The sequence below is a fragment of the Lathyrus oleraceus genome, chromosome 5 (genome assembly GCF_024323335.1).
Source record: "Lathyrus oleraceus cultivar Zhongwan6 chromosome 5, CAAS_Psat_ZW6_1.0, whole genome shotgun sequence".
Classification (NCBI taxonomy): domain Eukaryota; kingdom Viridiplantae; phylum Streptophyta; class Magnoliopsida; order Fabales; family Fabaceae; genus Lathyrus; species Lathyrus oleraceus.
Genome location: NC_066583.1, coordinates 57,599,636 through 57,615,693, shown reverse-complemented (window position 1 = coordinate 57,615,693; position 16,058 = coordinate 57,599,636). Strand labels below are relative to the sequence as shown.

Sequence of the window (16,058 nt, the reverse complement as noted above, 5' to 3'; positions counted from 1 at the left end):
GTTTAGGTGTGGCAGCACAAGAAGTTTCATGCATGATCCCTTATTTTTTAGTGAAGCACTTGATATCAGAGTTAGTAAACTTTGTCCCATTGTCACTCATAATCCTCTTCATATGCATATTAAACAGCCTTTTGATTAGATTGCTAAAACTAATCAAATGTTGTAAAGTTTTTGTCTTGTGCTTCATTAAATATACACATATGTCACAAGTGTAGTCATCTGTAATGGTTAGAAAGCAATGTGATCCATTGTTTGTGGCAGTATTGTATTTCCCCTATAAGTCATAGTGAATCAATTCAAAAGGTGCTTCAACTTTATTAATACTTAAAGGAAAATGGTTTCTACATTGTTTTTCCTTGTGGAATACATCACAATCGCTTGCTCTATCAAAATTGCATTTGACAAAATGTGAAATGTGTTGAAGGACTTGATTTGAGGAATGTCCCATTCTGATGTGCCATAAGTTTGGCATGTCCTTCTTGATTTGAGAAATGTCCCACCATGTTGGACCATAAGATTCAAGTGTAAAATAAAGTACTAAACCCATAAAAGTAACTTCAATATCTAAACCAGTTGACAAAATATAAGTACTTTTAGCTCACCAACCTTTGAACTTTCTATACACATAGAAATTGAAAAATATTCCCACAATTACCCATGTAATATAATTCACAGATCTCACTGGAGCAATGTTAGATGCACCTGCAATGATAATAGGAAAGTTAATAAGTTGAATCCACCTGTGGTAGGAAATTTTATTGATAGAAGCTTCACTAGAATAGGTACAAAGTAAAACTATAAGGAAAAACCAATTAATCTCAGGATAAATGTCGTATTTTATAAACATTTTGTAAAGTATTTTAATTTTCTAAAGCATTTTTTAAAGTGGGGCTTCTATGTTGAGATGAAGAGTTATATGAAGAAACCATGTATTGAAGAGGAGCCATAAGAAGAAGGCGGGGATGAAGAGTAGAAGTTGTTTGATTTGTGGTTGTTGCATGTACAAATAAAAAACGGACCAAAATAAGATTTAATTGGAATTTTGATCCCCATATTTTATCTCTTTTTGAATTTTGATTTTTCTATTTTAAAAATCACAATTTTAATCCTTTTTTAAATTGAGTGCTTTTTAAAATGTGAGATAAAAAATGACTAAAGTTATAATTAAGGTAAAAAGTAATTAAAATAATTAAAAACATTTAATTATTAAAAATAAAAACTTAAGAAAATAAAATAATGAATTTTTAAATATTTAAATATTTTTAATGATATGACAATAATAAAAAAATATCACCTCATACATTTCAATGCCACATGAGCAAATAAGATTGTTTTGGAAAAAAAACATGAAATCTGATACTAAGAGCAATTTAACACAAGGATTTAAAGGTTTGGTTTATTAGAGTTGACTACATTTATAGTTCACCGGCATTGGATTGCATCTACGTGGCAGTATTTATAACTTGTTGTGGTTTCCAGAGCCAACGTAAACTAACTCAATCTGCACATCAAATAATATTAAAATAGTGACTGCCTCAACGACAACACCGAAGAGAAGGTGATAAAGTTAGTACGTGAAGCGGAGCAGCAAACCAATAATACAAGTAGGCGTAGAAAACGAAGAGCAGTGATAGATCAAAATCATAAAAAAAAGGCATAATCACTTGTTTAAAGACTGTTTCTCTAAAAATCCTATATTACACCGATGCTCAATTTCGACGAAGGTTTCGTATGAAAAAACATGTGTTCTTTCTTATCATTGAAGCCCTTGGAAATCATGATGAGTACTTTCAAAAAAGGATTGATGTAGTTGGTAGAACAGGACTTGCATCATTCCAGGAATGCAATGATGCTCTTCGTATACTAGCATATGGATCACCCGTGAAATATTTGGCTCCGAGTACATAAGAAGGCCAAACAATGAAGACATTGCTCGTCTACTACAAATTGGCAAGGCACGTGGTTTTTTAGGTATGTTGGGTTCAATTGATTGTATGCATTGAGAATGGAAAAATTGTCTTGTTGCATGGAAATGCTGATGGACTTATTCTTGATGGACCTATTCTTCAGGAAAATTAGTTTTAATTAATAGTTGTTATTTTCTCTCAGTTTAGTCAATAAAGAAACCTATTATTCAGGTCCTTATAATTATGTTAGTGGGTAACGTTACTTTTCATTTTGTAAAGGCTATTTAAGCCAAGCTTTTCTTTGAATAATAAATCAAGTGATTTCATCTCTCAGCAAATATTGAGTTTGTATTTTAGTGTGTGAACACAAGTTTTAACAAGTGGTATCAGAGCCTCACCACGAGGCCTGATCCAGAGAGTGAGAAAAATGTCGAATGAAGGACAAAACTTGTTGAGTATTCCTAAGTTTGATGGGGATTACGATCATTGGAGTATGCTGATGGAGAATTTACTTCGTTCCAAGGAGTGGTGGCATCTCATTGATCCAGGATACGTCGAGTTGGGCGCAGATGCAGTGGAGGATGATGCGGAGAAGAAGGCAAGAGCAAATCTGAAAGTCAAAAATTATCTATTTGCAGCCATAGATAAGAGCATTCTGAAGACAATCCTGCAGAAAGACACATCTGCACAACTGTGGGAATCAATGAGAAGGAAATATCAAGGAAGTAAGAGGGTGCAAAGAGCCCAATTGCAAGCTCTCAGAAGAGAATTTGAAATTCTGGAAATGAAAGAAGGAGAAACCATCGTCGAATATTTTTCCAGAGTAATGACGGTGGCAAACAACATGCGCAACAATGGAGAGGCAATGCAAGACATTCAAATTGTGGAGAAAATTCTGCGGACTCTCACCGAGAGGTTTAATTACATAGTTGTCTCGATAGAGGAATCAAATGACATAAATTGCCTCTCAGTCGATGAACTTCAAAGTTCACTCATTGTCCATGAACAAAAGTTCCGAAGAAGGATCAATGAAGAAGAGTTGGTGCTTAACGTGACTCAAGAGGAGAGAAGCGGAAGAGGAAGAGGCAGAAGCACGTTTGGAGGATATCGAGGACGGGGTCGAGGGAGACCATCACCAGCTTACAAAGCAGCAATAGAGTGCTTCAAGTGTCACAAAAAGGGACATTTCCACTACGAATGTCCAGATTGGGAAAGAAGGGCCAACTTTGCTGAATTAGAGCATGAAGATGAGTTGTTACTCATGGCATACATTGAAGAAAAGAAAGCGACAAGAGAAGAAATATGGTTCTTGGACTCTGGATGTAGCAATCACATGAGTGGAAATAAGGAGTGGTTTACAGACTTGAATGAGGGCTTCAAGCAAACAGTGAAATTGGGAAATGACAGTCGTATTGCAGTGACGGGAATAGGAAGTGTGCGATTATGTGTAAATGGCATCGTTCAGGTAATTACCAATGTTTATTATATTCCTGAACTAAAGAATAATTTGTTAAGTATTGGGCAGTTACAAGAAAAGGGGCTCACTGTATTGATTCAAAATAGCACCTGCAAGGTGTTTCATCCTAGTAGAGGACTAATCATGCATTCAGATATGAGTGGAAATAGAATGTTCTATTTCTTGGCAAAGATGGTGTCAACTCTACCTAAATGTATGCAAGTTCAGGCTGATGATGAATCACGACTATGGCATTCACGGTTTGGACATCTCAACTACAAGGGACTCAGAACTCTTGCATATCGAGGAATGGTTGAAGGGCTGCCTACTGTGAAAACTCCCCAGAAGTTGTGCACACATTGTCTCGTAGGGAATCAGCACCGAGATCCCATTCCTAAAAGAAATCTCTGGAGAGCAACACACAAATTGCAGCTTGTTCACTCAGACATTTGTGGTCCTGTTAGCCCAATTTTCAACAGCAATAAGAGGTATATCCTAAGTTTTATTGATGACTTTACACGTAAAACTTGGATATATTTTTTGAATCAGAAATCAGAAGCATTGGAGGCTTTCAAAGGATTCAAAACATGGGCTGAAAAGGAGGCTGGAACAAGCATCAAGTGTTTAAGAACGGATAGAGGAGGCGAGTATAACTCAAAGGAGTTTACAGACTTTTGCAGCACTCATGGGATCACTCGACAACTAACGGCAGCATACACTCCCCAACAAAATGGTGTTGCCGAGTGGAAGAACCGGACGATCATGAATATGGTGCGCTCCATGTTGTCTGAGAAACAAATGCCGAAGGAATTCTGGGCTGAAGCGGCAAATTGGTCGATTCACATTCTTAATAGATGTCCAACAACAACTCTTGAAAACATGACTCCACAAGAAGCATGGACTGGCTGCAAACCAAGAGTGGATCACTTTCGAATATTCGGATGTCTTGCTCATGTACATGTTCCAGATCAGAAACGAATAAAGCTAGATGACAAAAGTAAAGCACACATTTTTCTTGGTATGAGCAAGGAGTCCAAAGCATACAAACTCTTTGATCCTATTACCAAGAAAATAACAATCAGCAGAGATGTAAAATTTGAGGAAAATGAATGCTGGAAGTGGGAACAAAGCAAAGAAGAAGTGCAATCAGAGGTACTGGACTGGGAAGATAAAAATTCAGATGCTAACAAAGAGTTAGAGTTAGAAGAAGACTCTGATTCTAACAACACAAGTAACCCAGTCTCACAAACAGGAGGAAACTCCTCCACAACCTCATCAGGTGGAAGCAAACCAAACTCGCCTAAAGGTAGATCTCGAAGAGCTCCTGCATGGATGTCAGAATACACAACCGGAGAAGGACTTTCAGAGGAGGAAGAAGAAGCAATGATGATGATAACAGAAGATCCAGTCACATACAATGAAGCTGCGAAAGAGGAAAAATGGAGAGATGCGATGGCTAAAGAGATTGATTCGATAGAGAAAAATGGCACGTGGGAACTCACAACCTTGCCGAGTGGAGTCAAAGATATTGGAGTTAAATGGGTTTTTAAAACCAAGCTTAACGAGCATGGTAATGTAGAGAAGCACAAAGCTAGGTTGGTGGCCAAAGGATATGCGCAACAATATGGGATTGACTACACAGAGGTGTTTGCTCCGGTGGCTCGTCTTGATACAATAAGACTTATCCTGGCAACTGCAGCTCAAAACAAATGGGAAGTATACCAGTTAGATGTCAAGAGTGCATTCCTTCAAGGAGAACTTAAGGAAGTGGTGTATGTACAACAACCTACTGGCTTTGAGAAGAAGGGAGAAGAAGAAAAGGTATATAAGCTAAATAAAGCTTTATACGGACTAAAACAGGCTCCACGAGCTTGGTACAGTCGCATAGAATCCTACTTCGTTCGAGAGGGCTTCAAAAGGTGTGCTTCCGAACATACGCTCTTTACAAAAGAAAATGAGGGAGGTAAAATCCTAATTGTCAGTCTTTACGTTGATGACTTGATTTATACCGGGAATAATAACAGTATTTGTGAGGAATTTAAGATGTCAATGATGCATGAATTTGACATGTCTGATTTGGGAAAGATGAGCTATTTCCTTGGCATGGAAATTATACAGAATTCAAAGGGAATATTCATGTGTCAAAGAAAGTATGAGAGAGAAGTGTTGGCAAGGTTTGGCATGTCTGATAGCAAACCAGTTGGAAATCCTATTGTGCCAGGAACAAGGCTTTCCAAGGATGAGAAGGGAACCAAGATCGATTCAACCATGTTCAAGCAAGTTGTTGGAAGCTTGATGTACTTGACAGCAACAAGACCAGACATTATGTTTGGTGTGAGTTTGATTAGCAGATATATGTCATCTCCAACTGAGGAGCATTGGTGTGCAGCAAAGAGGATATTAAGATACATCAATGGCACAATTTAATGGGAATTCTTTACAAAGGAGAAAGCATCACAGAATTGGTGGCATACACGGACAGCGACTTTGCAGGAGATCTTAATGACAGGAAAAGTACTTCTGGTTTTGTATTTCTTCTTGCAGGAGGTGCTGTTTCTTGGGCATCAAAGAAACAGCCGGTGGTTACATTATCTACCACCGAAGCTGAGTACATTGTCGCGGCTTCTTGCGCATGTCAATACATTTGGCTTACGAGGTTACTCAAAAAACTTGGGCATAAAGGAGAAGAAGGCAGCATAATTTACTGTGATAAGAGTTCAACAATACAATTGTCAAAGCATTATGTGTTCCATGGCAAGAGTAAACACATAAATGTGAAGTTTCATTTTTTGATAGACTTGGTGAATGAAGGAACTGTGAAATTGAAGTACTGTAATACGCAGAAGCAAATTGCAGATATTATGACAAAGCCATTGAAGAAAGAACAATTTATCAAGCTACGAGAGATGCTGGGGCTGATGTCTGCAATAGAAGTAAGCTGATTTATCTACTGTATTCAGCTTAAAGGAGGGATTGATGGACTTATTCTTGATGGACCTATTCTTCAGGAAAATTAGTTTTAATTCATAGTTGTTATTTTCTCTCAGTTTAGTCAATAAAGAAACCTATTATTCAGGTCCTTATAATTCTGTTAGTGGGTAACGTTACTTTTCATTTTGTAAAGGCTATTTAAGCCAAGCTTTTCTTTGAATAATAAATCAAGTGATTTCATCTGTCAGCAAATATTGAGTTTGTATTTTAGTGTGTGAACACAAGTTTTAACAAATGCCAGTTTTCTAGAGGTGATCACGGTAAATCCACAGTCATGCTTGAAGTTGTTGCATCTCAAGATTTGTGGATTTGGCATACATTTTTTGGCACTACGGGTTCTAACAACGATATTAATGTGTTAAACACATCTGATGTGTTTAACGATGTTTTAAATGGACAAACTCATGAAGCTCAATGCACAGTGAATCAAACCACATATCATATGGGCTACTACCTAGCATATGACATTTACCCTGAGAGGGCAACATTTGTTAAGACTATCCCTATGCCACAAGGAGAAAAGAGAAAGTTATTTTCCCTAAGTCAAGAATCAGTACGGAAGAATTTTGAACGAGTATTTGGAGTACTCCGAGTCCAATTCACAATTGTATGTGGTCCAGCTCGTGTTTAACACGTGAATATAATGAACACATAATGGCATGCATTATACTGCATAATGTGATTGTCGAAGATGAGCAAGACACATATGCTGGTAATTTTGATTACCATATTGATAATAATTTCTCTACAACTAAAGTATCTTCCGGTCCCGATCTTAGTTTGGCCACATTGTTTGACAGAGTATCACATATTCATCAAAAACAAAACCATCATCAACTTCAAACAGATTTGGTGAACATATTTGGGAGAAGTTTGGTCATGAGAATAATGAAAGTTAATCTTTATATTATTTTTGTATTTTAATTAAAATATAATTTTATGTATTTTTGTTGTGTACTTTTGTATTATTTTAATTTTATAATATTAAAAAATTTATTAAAATATTTTTTGTTTAATTTTAATAAATATACTCTTATGCATTTTAATTAGAATAGTTAAATTAATGTTAAATTTGAATTAAAATTATTAAAAATAAATAAATATAAGACTTAAATAGTTTTTTGGTCTATGTAAGTTAGCGAGTTTTTGATTTTGGTCCTTGTATCTTTTTTTTTATCTGACTTCTTATATGTTAAATTTCGTTTGATTTTAGTCTCTAATGTCACTTTTCCATTACAAAAAACAGCTGATGTGGCAAAAATATTGATGTAAGTCCTAGAGGTCAATACTTTTGCTATTTGTATCGAATTATTTATTAATAATAAAAGATTTTTTCTTTATTATGTTTGTTTAATAAAGTCCCTAGAATAGTTAGTCGTTTAATGTATCAAGTGTGACTTAATTATGAGATCTCATTAAACATAAGGACATTATTCTTAAAGTATTTGTAGTCGAGCTTTGTTGTGAAATGAGATACATTAAAGCATTAAGACTATTATGTATATAGATTGATGATCACATCTCATGGATCATGAATAAGGAGTTATCAAGTTGTAAACATAGGTATGAATATTATGAGTAATATTTATATCAGATTGACCCGTTATGAGAATACTACATAGAATGTTATGTAAAGTGTCATAAGTTATTCTCATAGTGATAGTGGTGTATACCATCATTCGACCTGAAATCAATATGGACCCTAGATGTAGAGTCGAGTGTTTTATTGCTGATCAAACATTGTCCGTAACTGGATGACCATAAAGATAGTTGATGGATACTCCACGAAGCATGATGAGGGACATGAGTGACCTAGATGAAATTTGTTCATCCTGCGTAACAAGATAAATGTCTAAGGATCCTATATTGAACTGGACAAGGATGACACGGTGTATGTTTTGTTTTTAATATAGATATAAGGGTAAAATGGTAATTGTACACACAAGTATTATCACAAAAAGGGATTTGTCAGATCACATGACATTTTCGTGTCTTGGATAGCAGTGATGTGTTGCTAAATACCGTTCATTGTTTATTATGTTAAATATGTGATTTGATATAATTGTCAATATCGCGAAAATCTACAGGGTCACACACAAAAGGACGGATTGACGAGAGACAGAGTAAATGAGGAACACCGTAAGGTACAGTGCACTTACGTGAATTGTAGAACATCGTAAGGTACGATGCACTTAAGTAGAATACGAAATATGGTAAGGTACCACGCACTTAAGTGATTTTTGATATACCATAAGATATGGGCTACATACACTTAAGTGGGTTTTTTAGCTTGCAGCCCACACAAGTGGTTATAAAATAGAACCTTTGTGGAGAAGTATTTCACTTTATGAAATTTCGTTTCTCTCTCTCTCACTCAAAGCCTTCATTCGTAGCCGCTAACACTGAGACTGAAGGAATCCGTTCGTGTGGACTGAGTAGAGGTGTTGTCACCATTCAACGCTCGTGATCACTCCTTAAATCTGCATCAAAGGTTTCAATCGCCACAAGAGGTAACAGTTTCTATCACTGATCATGCTCATTCGTAAGGATCACTAAAGAAAATATTTTAATTTTTGTTGTGTTTTGGATCGTAATTTTCCTTCAAAAAATTGCTTACGTGGCATTTTTGTTTTATTTTTTATTTTTAATGAATTCTAGAATAATAATTATTATTTAATGGGTAATGTTAACTTGTGCCCTAGGGGCACAAGTTAAGAACTAAATAAAGGAATATTGTCTTGGAAATTGTGTATTAGTTATATTAAAAATATGAAATTTAATTTTTTAATTGTTGTTTTCAATACAAATTTTTTATAAATGGATTTCTTAACTTATACCCCTATGGCACAAGTTAGCATTACCCTTATTGGACCTTCTACTTACATCAAGTACGGGCACCTCTCCACCAAGCCATTTGTATTCTTACATATTTCAGTTATTAATATTTAAATTATTAATATTTAATATTTTAATTATTTAATATTTCAACTAATTTTATTTAAAATTAATTGCTTAAATATTTTCAAATATTAATATTTGCATTATTTAATATTTTGACTATTAATATTTAAATTATTTAGTTTATTAAATAATAAGGTTATAAAGTATTTCAATTATTTGATATTAATATTTGCATTATTTAATATTTAAATATTTGAATAGTTGAATATTCAATTATTTATTTTATTAATATTTCAAGTAATTTTATTTGAAATTAGTTGCTTAAATATTTTCAACTATTAATATTTCAATTATTTAATATTTACAATAATAATATTTAAATTGTTTAGTTTATTAAATAATAAGTTTATAAAATATTTTAATTATTTAATATTTTAATTATTTAGTTTATTAAATAATAAATTTATAAAATATTTCAATTATTTAATATTTTAACTATTAATATTTCAATTATTTAGTTTATTAAATAACTAGTTTATAAAATATTTCAATTATTTAATATTTCAATATTTAGTTTATTAAATAATTAGTTTATAAATATTTCAACTATTAATATTTAACTATTTAGTTTATAAAATATTTCAATTATTTAATATTTCAACTATTAATATTTAATTATTTAATTTATAAAAAAATTCAATTATTTAATATTTCAACTATTAATTTTTTATTATTTACTTTTAAAAACAACCTATCACAACACAACTTTTTTATTAATTAAAAAAAACATTTTCTCTCTCTTGCATAATCACAATCACCTATAAATCCAATTAAAAAAGAAATTAAATTTAAATAAATTTAAATTTTTTTCTCTTTTCTTATTGAATATTTCTAAGAATACGGATTTAAGTTTGTTTACTATATTAGAAAGTCACAAATGCTCCTTAATACTGGAGAAGTAAATGTGTATTCTCTTACTCTTGAGACAAACACACCACTTTGGTCTAAATTTATGAAACCAAAGTAACTCTTCTTGATAAAACATTTGCTCATATTCTTTCCACATAAGGGAATTTGTTTATAAGGGAATAATGATTCTATGTTGAAATCAAAAAGCTTTTAAATAAAAAAGAAATGAGTATTGAAATTCTGAACTATTATTATCATTATTATGATACAAAAGAAAAAACAAATCCTTGTTCTGATAATTCTAAACTCCTATTATATTCAGATCTAAACTCCTAATTTTAACCAAATACAGAAACAAATTCTGATAATAATTTAGAAATATAGTTACTAATCCCACTGGAATTTGGCATAGCTAACTACAATATCTAAAATATTATCAATCTTTTCTTATCATCTAAGAGGAACTTGCCCATTTTTATTTTTGAAAAATGACAGCAATGCACGAAGCAAAAGAATATCTAATAATTTGAAGTCACAATTGTGTAATACATAGTACTCAAAGAAAGATTGATCAAGTGATAAAATAACTTTGCTACTGTGTATGAGAATTCTTATGTTCAGAATGAGATTTTTTGTTTCTATAGATACTAATTATTACTTACCTTTGAAGATTGGAGACACTCCTTTATAATTTCCTTGATCTTTCTCTTCATTAATTTATCTTTCACGCCGGCTAGCATGTCGCGGTAAAACATTTCCATCCTAACTAGCTTCCTATCATCTGCTGCCTCTAACATGTCATCCCATTCTTTTGCAACATTCATTGAACCTGAATCCCACATCGAAACTGGTATATCGTGTTCATCAAAAGGTTTTCCAAAAATCGAACCATGAAGTATACTAGCATATTTTTCCATTGTAGATAGCTTTGTTTGAAGTAGCTTCACCTCATTCAATGCTGATGATAATTTCTCGTCTGTTTCTGTTATTACTTCGAGTTTCTTTTCTGCGGCGTTATCTTGCTCATCCGAGCTCTTCGAATCCTCTTCTTTGAAATCCTCGGTCATTGGAGGCCACAAAACAATGGTGGGAGTGTAACTATCAATTTCCTTACCATTCCCAAGAACACCACTCCTTCCTCTGCCCCAAGACCACACCTTATATCCCTTCTGCACGATAACAACAGTGTGTGCAGCCCCACACACAACTTTAACTGGATCTGGAAAAATAGATTGATGCGGCGTGCATGAGATGAGAAGGGGGGAGAGGGCGTCACCGGAAACTGTTTCACCACGACTGGCGTCAGGACATAAGCCAAGACCCTTCTCCATTCCCCAGGACCATACACCCCCAGTCGAGGAAACAACACTTGTATGAAACAAGCCACAGTCAACAGAAATAAAGTATGCATTTTGGGGCAACACTTTAACGGGTGTAGGAAATAAAGCGCTTTGCGTCGTTCCATGCCCAAGTTGACCGTTTTCGCCAAGGCCAAAGGTCCAGCACATGCTTTCTAATGTGTCACCACGTTCCTTTTTGTGAGTTAGCAAAGCCGTGTGAAAGGCACCACATGCTACCTCGTAAATTGTCAAAGGAGAATCCTCGTCGAGTATTTTTACAACTTCGGGACGCAGCCTGCTCTGTCTATCCCCCAAACCTAATTGGCCGTGGCTGTTATAACCCCAAGAGTAGCAAAGTAGATCTTCACCCTTGTGTGATTCTGTAGCACTAACCAGCGCTACAACATGCTCGTTTCCACATGAAACCTTGACAACAGCTCGACCATGAAAATCCCAGACTGGTCTTGGAATGAAACTGCTTACAAGAGATAAACCACCTTCTTTGTTTTCTTCTGGGATGTTTCCCCATATCCACAGGGTCCCACGGTTATCAATAGCCAGAGACATCATTCCTCCTGCTTTGACAGTACACATCTGAGAAAGTTGAACAGATGAAAATGCCTTAATGATGCTGTCACGTTGGCTTGTGTTTTCGAATTAATCGAGTGGAATGCATGTTATACCTTTAGTGATGCTCTGTCTTCTGCTTCAGATAGACCGGTTGAAGAATCAGGTGGTTGCACCTCAAGAAACTTGCTAAGTAAGCAAGGAGCCAGGGAATCATGCGAGTCCTCTTCACTGATACCAAGTTGACCATCCATAAAGTAGTCAAGGATGGAGATATTAGTAAATAATAATATAAAATCGATAAGTTTATAGAAGTGAAAACAATCTGTAATTGCACTCAATCAAGGGACTATATGCATATTAAGGATACAGATGTTGTAACCCCAGCACCAAACAGATCCATCTTCTGTTAATACAAAAATAAATTGAAGTATTAGATGGGGCTACTGGATAAACAAACCAAACCAGTACGTTGATAATAATGAGGTTAATAAATACAATTATCAATAACTACACCACTTTGGTTTGGTTCCCATCAAGGGAAAATGATATTCAAATCCCTCTCCCGGGTTATCAAAGTCTTGCTCTGAGACCAAAAACAAACCGAACATATATATCTTCATTCACTTCATTGCACTTGTGCTGTAATTGATAAATTGTAAAATATTTCCTTTCATAACATTATCATCCCCTTTTGCTTATTTTCACCACCATTACTACTCCAAAAGTATCATTACATGTGTTAGTAGTAAATTTATTAGTGTCCGCGTCACTAAAATAATGCCCGTTCCACTCCGCGTTCCCATTCCGTTCCATTTTTTGGGATGGCTGTGCCGCACCTATATCCGAGTTTAAGACTTGGTTGTTGTTGTTGTATTGATGGATATTGTTAAAAACTAAAATAAATTACTCAAAATTCATGAAGCATTCATAATTAGAAATAAAAATCACAAGTCTTACACAACATACTTTCAAATGTCAATAAAATTCAAAAAAACAAACACTTAATTAAAGTCTCTAATAAAGTTCAAGCATCATTTGGAATGTTAGCTGAGAAGATGAATGGAACTAAGAAGAGAAGAGGGGCAGAGAGAGAGAGAGAGAGAGAGAGAGGTATATCTGTTGTAGATTCAAAAGCTACTGAGAGCTGTACGCGGGCCCGCTTTTTTTTTAATGTTAAAATGTCCAAAATAGTCCTTTCAACATTTTAAAATTAAAGGGAAAACCAAACACGGCAGTCTCGGCCGTTCCAAGGCGCGTCACCACCATTCCGCACCGATATATAGGCCGTTCCAGCCGAGTTTAACAACCTAGGATTAAACAACGGCATAATGTTCTATCATAAACCATATTTTGAGGGCATACTATTCTATCATGAACCATATTTTGAGGGCGTAATGTTCTATCATAAACCATAATTCTATCCAACTAGTTAATTTCTAGATCTTTCTTAATGGTTTCTCTATTAGTTTTTTAGGCCTTTCTCTGCTTCTAGTGATTTCACTATCCTCTATCAGATATATTCTCCTTCCTTACATGTCAAAACCACCTAAATTTAGTTCCCGCCATCTTTTCTATTGTAAGTGCTACTCCAACTCTCTAATGTTGTCATTTCTAATACGGTCTCATCTCATCTAGTCTCACGACACATCCAAACATAAACTTATCATTTATGCCAAGAGTCTGTCCGTACTTGATAAAAAAAGCTATGCTAATATAAAACCAGATGATATCCATCACAAGGCGAACAAGAAAGTTGAAATGTATACAAATGCTAAAAATCAGAACAACAGAAAGGGAGAGAAAATGCAAACTGAAATGTATGAAGTGTGTTACAGAACCTGCAAGAGCAAGACTGTGATAAGCACCAGCAGCAATTCCCACTATTTTGACACAGTCACCACTTCCACTAGGGTTTTCAAAGTTCACTTTCACTGGAAAAAATTCATCTTTTTGAGAACCAAGTCCAAGCCGTCCAAACATTCCTCTACCCCAAGAGTACACACTGCCATCTCCTACAAAAACACCACAAAATTGAACCCTCAATGAATCACAACAGAGACAAATACTTTGCAATTACACAGTGCGAGAATTTAATTTCTACTTTTTCTTTTCTTCGGATTGAAAAAAAAAAGATAAATAGAGTTGGGTGGGGTATATTGAAGGGGCTTACCGGTAAGAAGGAGAGTGTGTGATTCACCAGCAGCTACGTCAACGACCTTGCGCGATGGATTGTCGGAGTTCCGAGAGCTTCCGGTGTCTTGCATTGTCTCCGACGAGAAGACACAGAAACCCGAGCTCTATGTTACTGCGATTTTTCTTGGTCTCAATAATTATTTTTTTAAAATTATTACTATTTTGTTATTAACATTAATTGATCTAATTATTTTATTAAAAATAGCATATAACTTTTTTTTAATATGATCAATATTAATGAAAAGAAAAAATACAATCAAAGATTAAAAAAGGGGAACTAAATTAGCCTCATCAAAAAAGATAAACTTAAAGAAATGTATCTCTAATCTAATCTTTACAAAATCATTATGAATTTTTCAATAAAAGATTGTGGAAGAATTTGTGCAAAGAGCTATATTTCTGAAGGTAATCGGTACAGGAATTCCCTTATCTAAATATATGAGAAATAATGAGGTTCGAATTAGTACATTCTTCTAAAAGATTTTTCCAAGTGTTTCTAAGCTTCCAATGAATTAAAAGAGGGTTGGAGTAGGCTTTAATGATCAAGGAGCAATTTGTTTCGATCCAAAGCTTATTTCATCCCTGCTGAATCACATAATCCAAGCACTTAATAACGAATGCAACTTCAGCACACAAAAAAAAAGAGATAGGCTCGATGTTCTCAACAAATACAAGAATGAAATTCTCCAAGTGATTCCTAAAAATTCTACCAGCACAAGCAGTATTTGAATAGGCGTTGAAGGCTTCATCACAATTGCACTTTGTACAATCGGGATTGGGAGGACATCAAAGAACCTCCCTGATATTGGGAGCTATATGAGGTCGGATATTAACACCAAAAACTTTGATGGAGGAGAAGTCATTAACTGAAATGAATGAACTATAAGATGTGTTGTCTCCTGGAATTTTAACCTTCATGTTGATCATATTGATAGAGTCTATGATGGAGATTTTCTTATTGTTATACTTAATATCATTCCTTACTTTCCAAATTTGATTAATCAGAAAAATGATCATAACTTTAATAACCAGATTGCAGATTTGCAGTGCGAAAGCAACTCTTCAACAGACGAAAATTGCAGATTTAAGTTCGCTTTGGTCTTGATTCATCTCCATAACCCTTGAGCATAACTGCAGTTGATAGCATATAACTTATATTTTTATGATACATAGAGAATTATTATATTATATTAACTCAATTATAAAATTAAATTGAAATCAAATCAAATCAATTAAATTTAAACTAAATGTAATAAATTTTTACTATTTATATCAAATAAGTAGTTTATAATTAAAATAGTATTTTTTTCCGTCTAATTTCTTTTATTGAACTTAAATTTGGTACCAGTATAATTTAGTTGGGTTTTAATAAAGGATAGACCATAACAAATTAAGACAAGTCAAACACACTAGCATCGGGTAGGTATGAGATTGGAGATGAATACCAATGATGTTATTTTGACGCAAAACAAGTCGTTGACACAAACAGTAGATGGACTGAAAAACCGTTGTCTAAACTGCCGTAACAATTGAAGAGATGCATGAAGTGCCACGAAAAGGAAGATTGCATTTTGTGAATTATGCAACGGTGGTCATTCAACTGGATTTTGTCCCCCCAATTGATGCATAAGTGAATTATTTAGGCAATCAACAAAGACGTGGATAATATCCAAACAACAACTTCCCGATGAACAACAACTTCAACTAGCGATGGAGATTTGAAGTTGGTTTATCCAATATACACTTTTTTAGCATTGTACACAAGCACCTCCACAACAAGGCAAAACAATA

The 16,058-nt window shown here is 34.3% G+C and overlaps 1 protein-coding gene across 3 annotated transcripts; it reads right to left on the bottom strand.

Annotated features, from left to right (window-relative positions):
* Positions 1–287: 287 nt before the first annotated feature.
* On the bottom strand, positions 288–14,413 carry LOC127084447 (ultraviolet-B receptor UVR8). Of its 3 annotated transcripts, XM_051024891.1 has the most exons (7): positions 14,245–14,413; positions 13,913–14,086; positions 12,442–12,477; positions 12,188–12,321; positions 10,827–12,098; positions 1,414–1,501; positions 288–702 (listed from the first exon to the last, which is right to left on the bottom strand). In XM_051024891.1, the coding sequence occupies exons 1-6, from the start codon at positions 14,336–14,338 to the stop codon at positions 1,457–1,459; spliced, it is 1,755 nt and encodes a 584-aa protein (XP_050880848.1). In that variant the 5' UTR covers positions 14,339–14,413; the 3' UTR covers positions 288–702; positions 1,414–1,456. The 3 variants fall into 3 exon arrangements, with proteins under 3 accessions (XP_050880848.1, XP_050880850.1, XP_050880847.1); XM_051024893.1 differs by lacking the exon at positions 1,414–1,501; XM_051024890.1 differs by lacking the exon at positions 288–702 and having other exon boundaries at positions 1,281–1,501.
* Between the last annotated feature and the right edge of the window lie 1,645 nt (positions 14,414–16,058).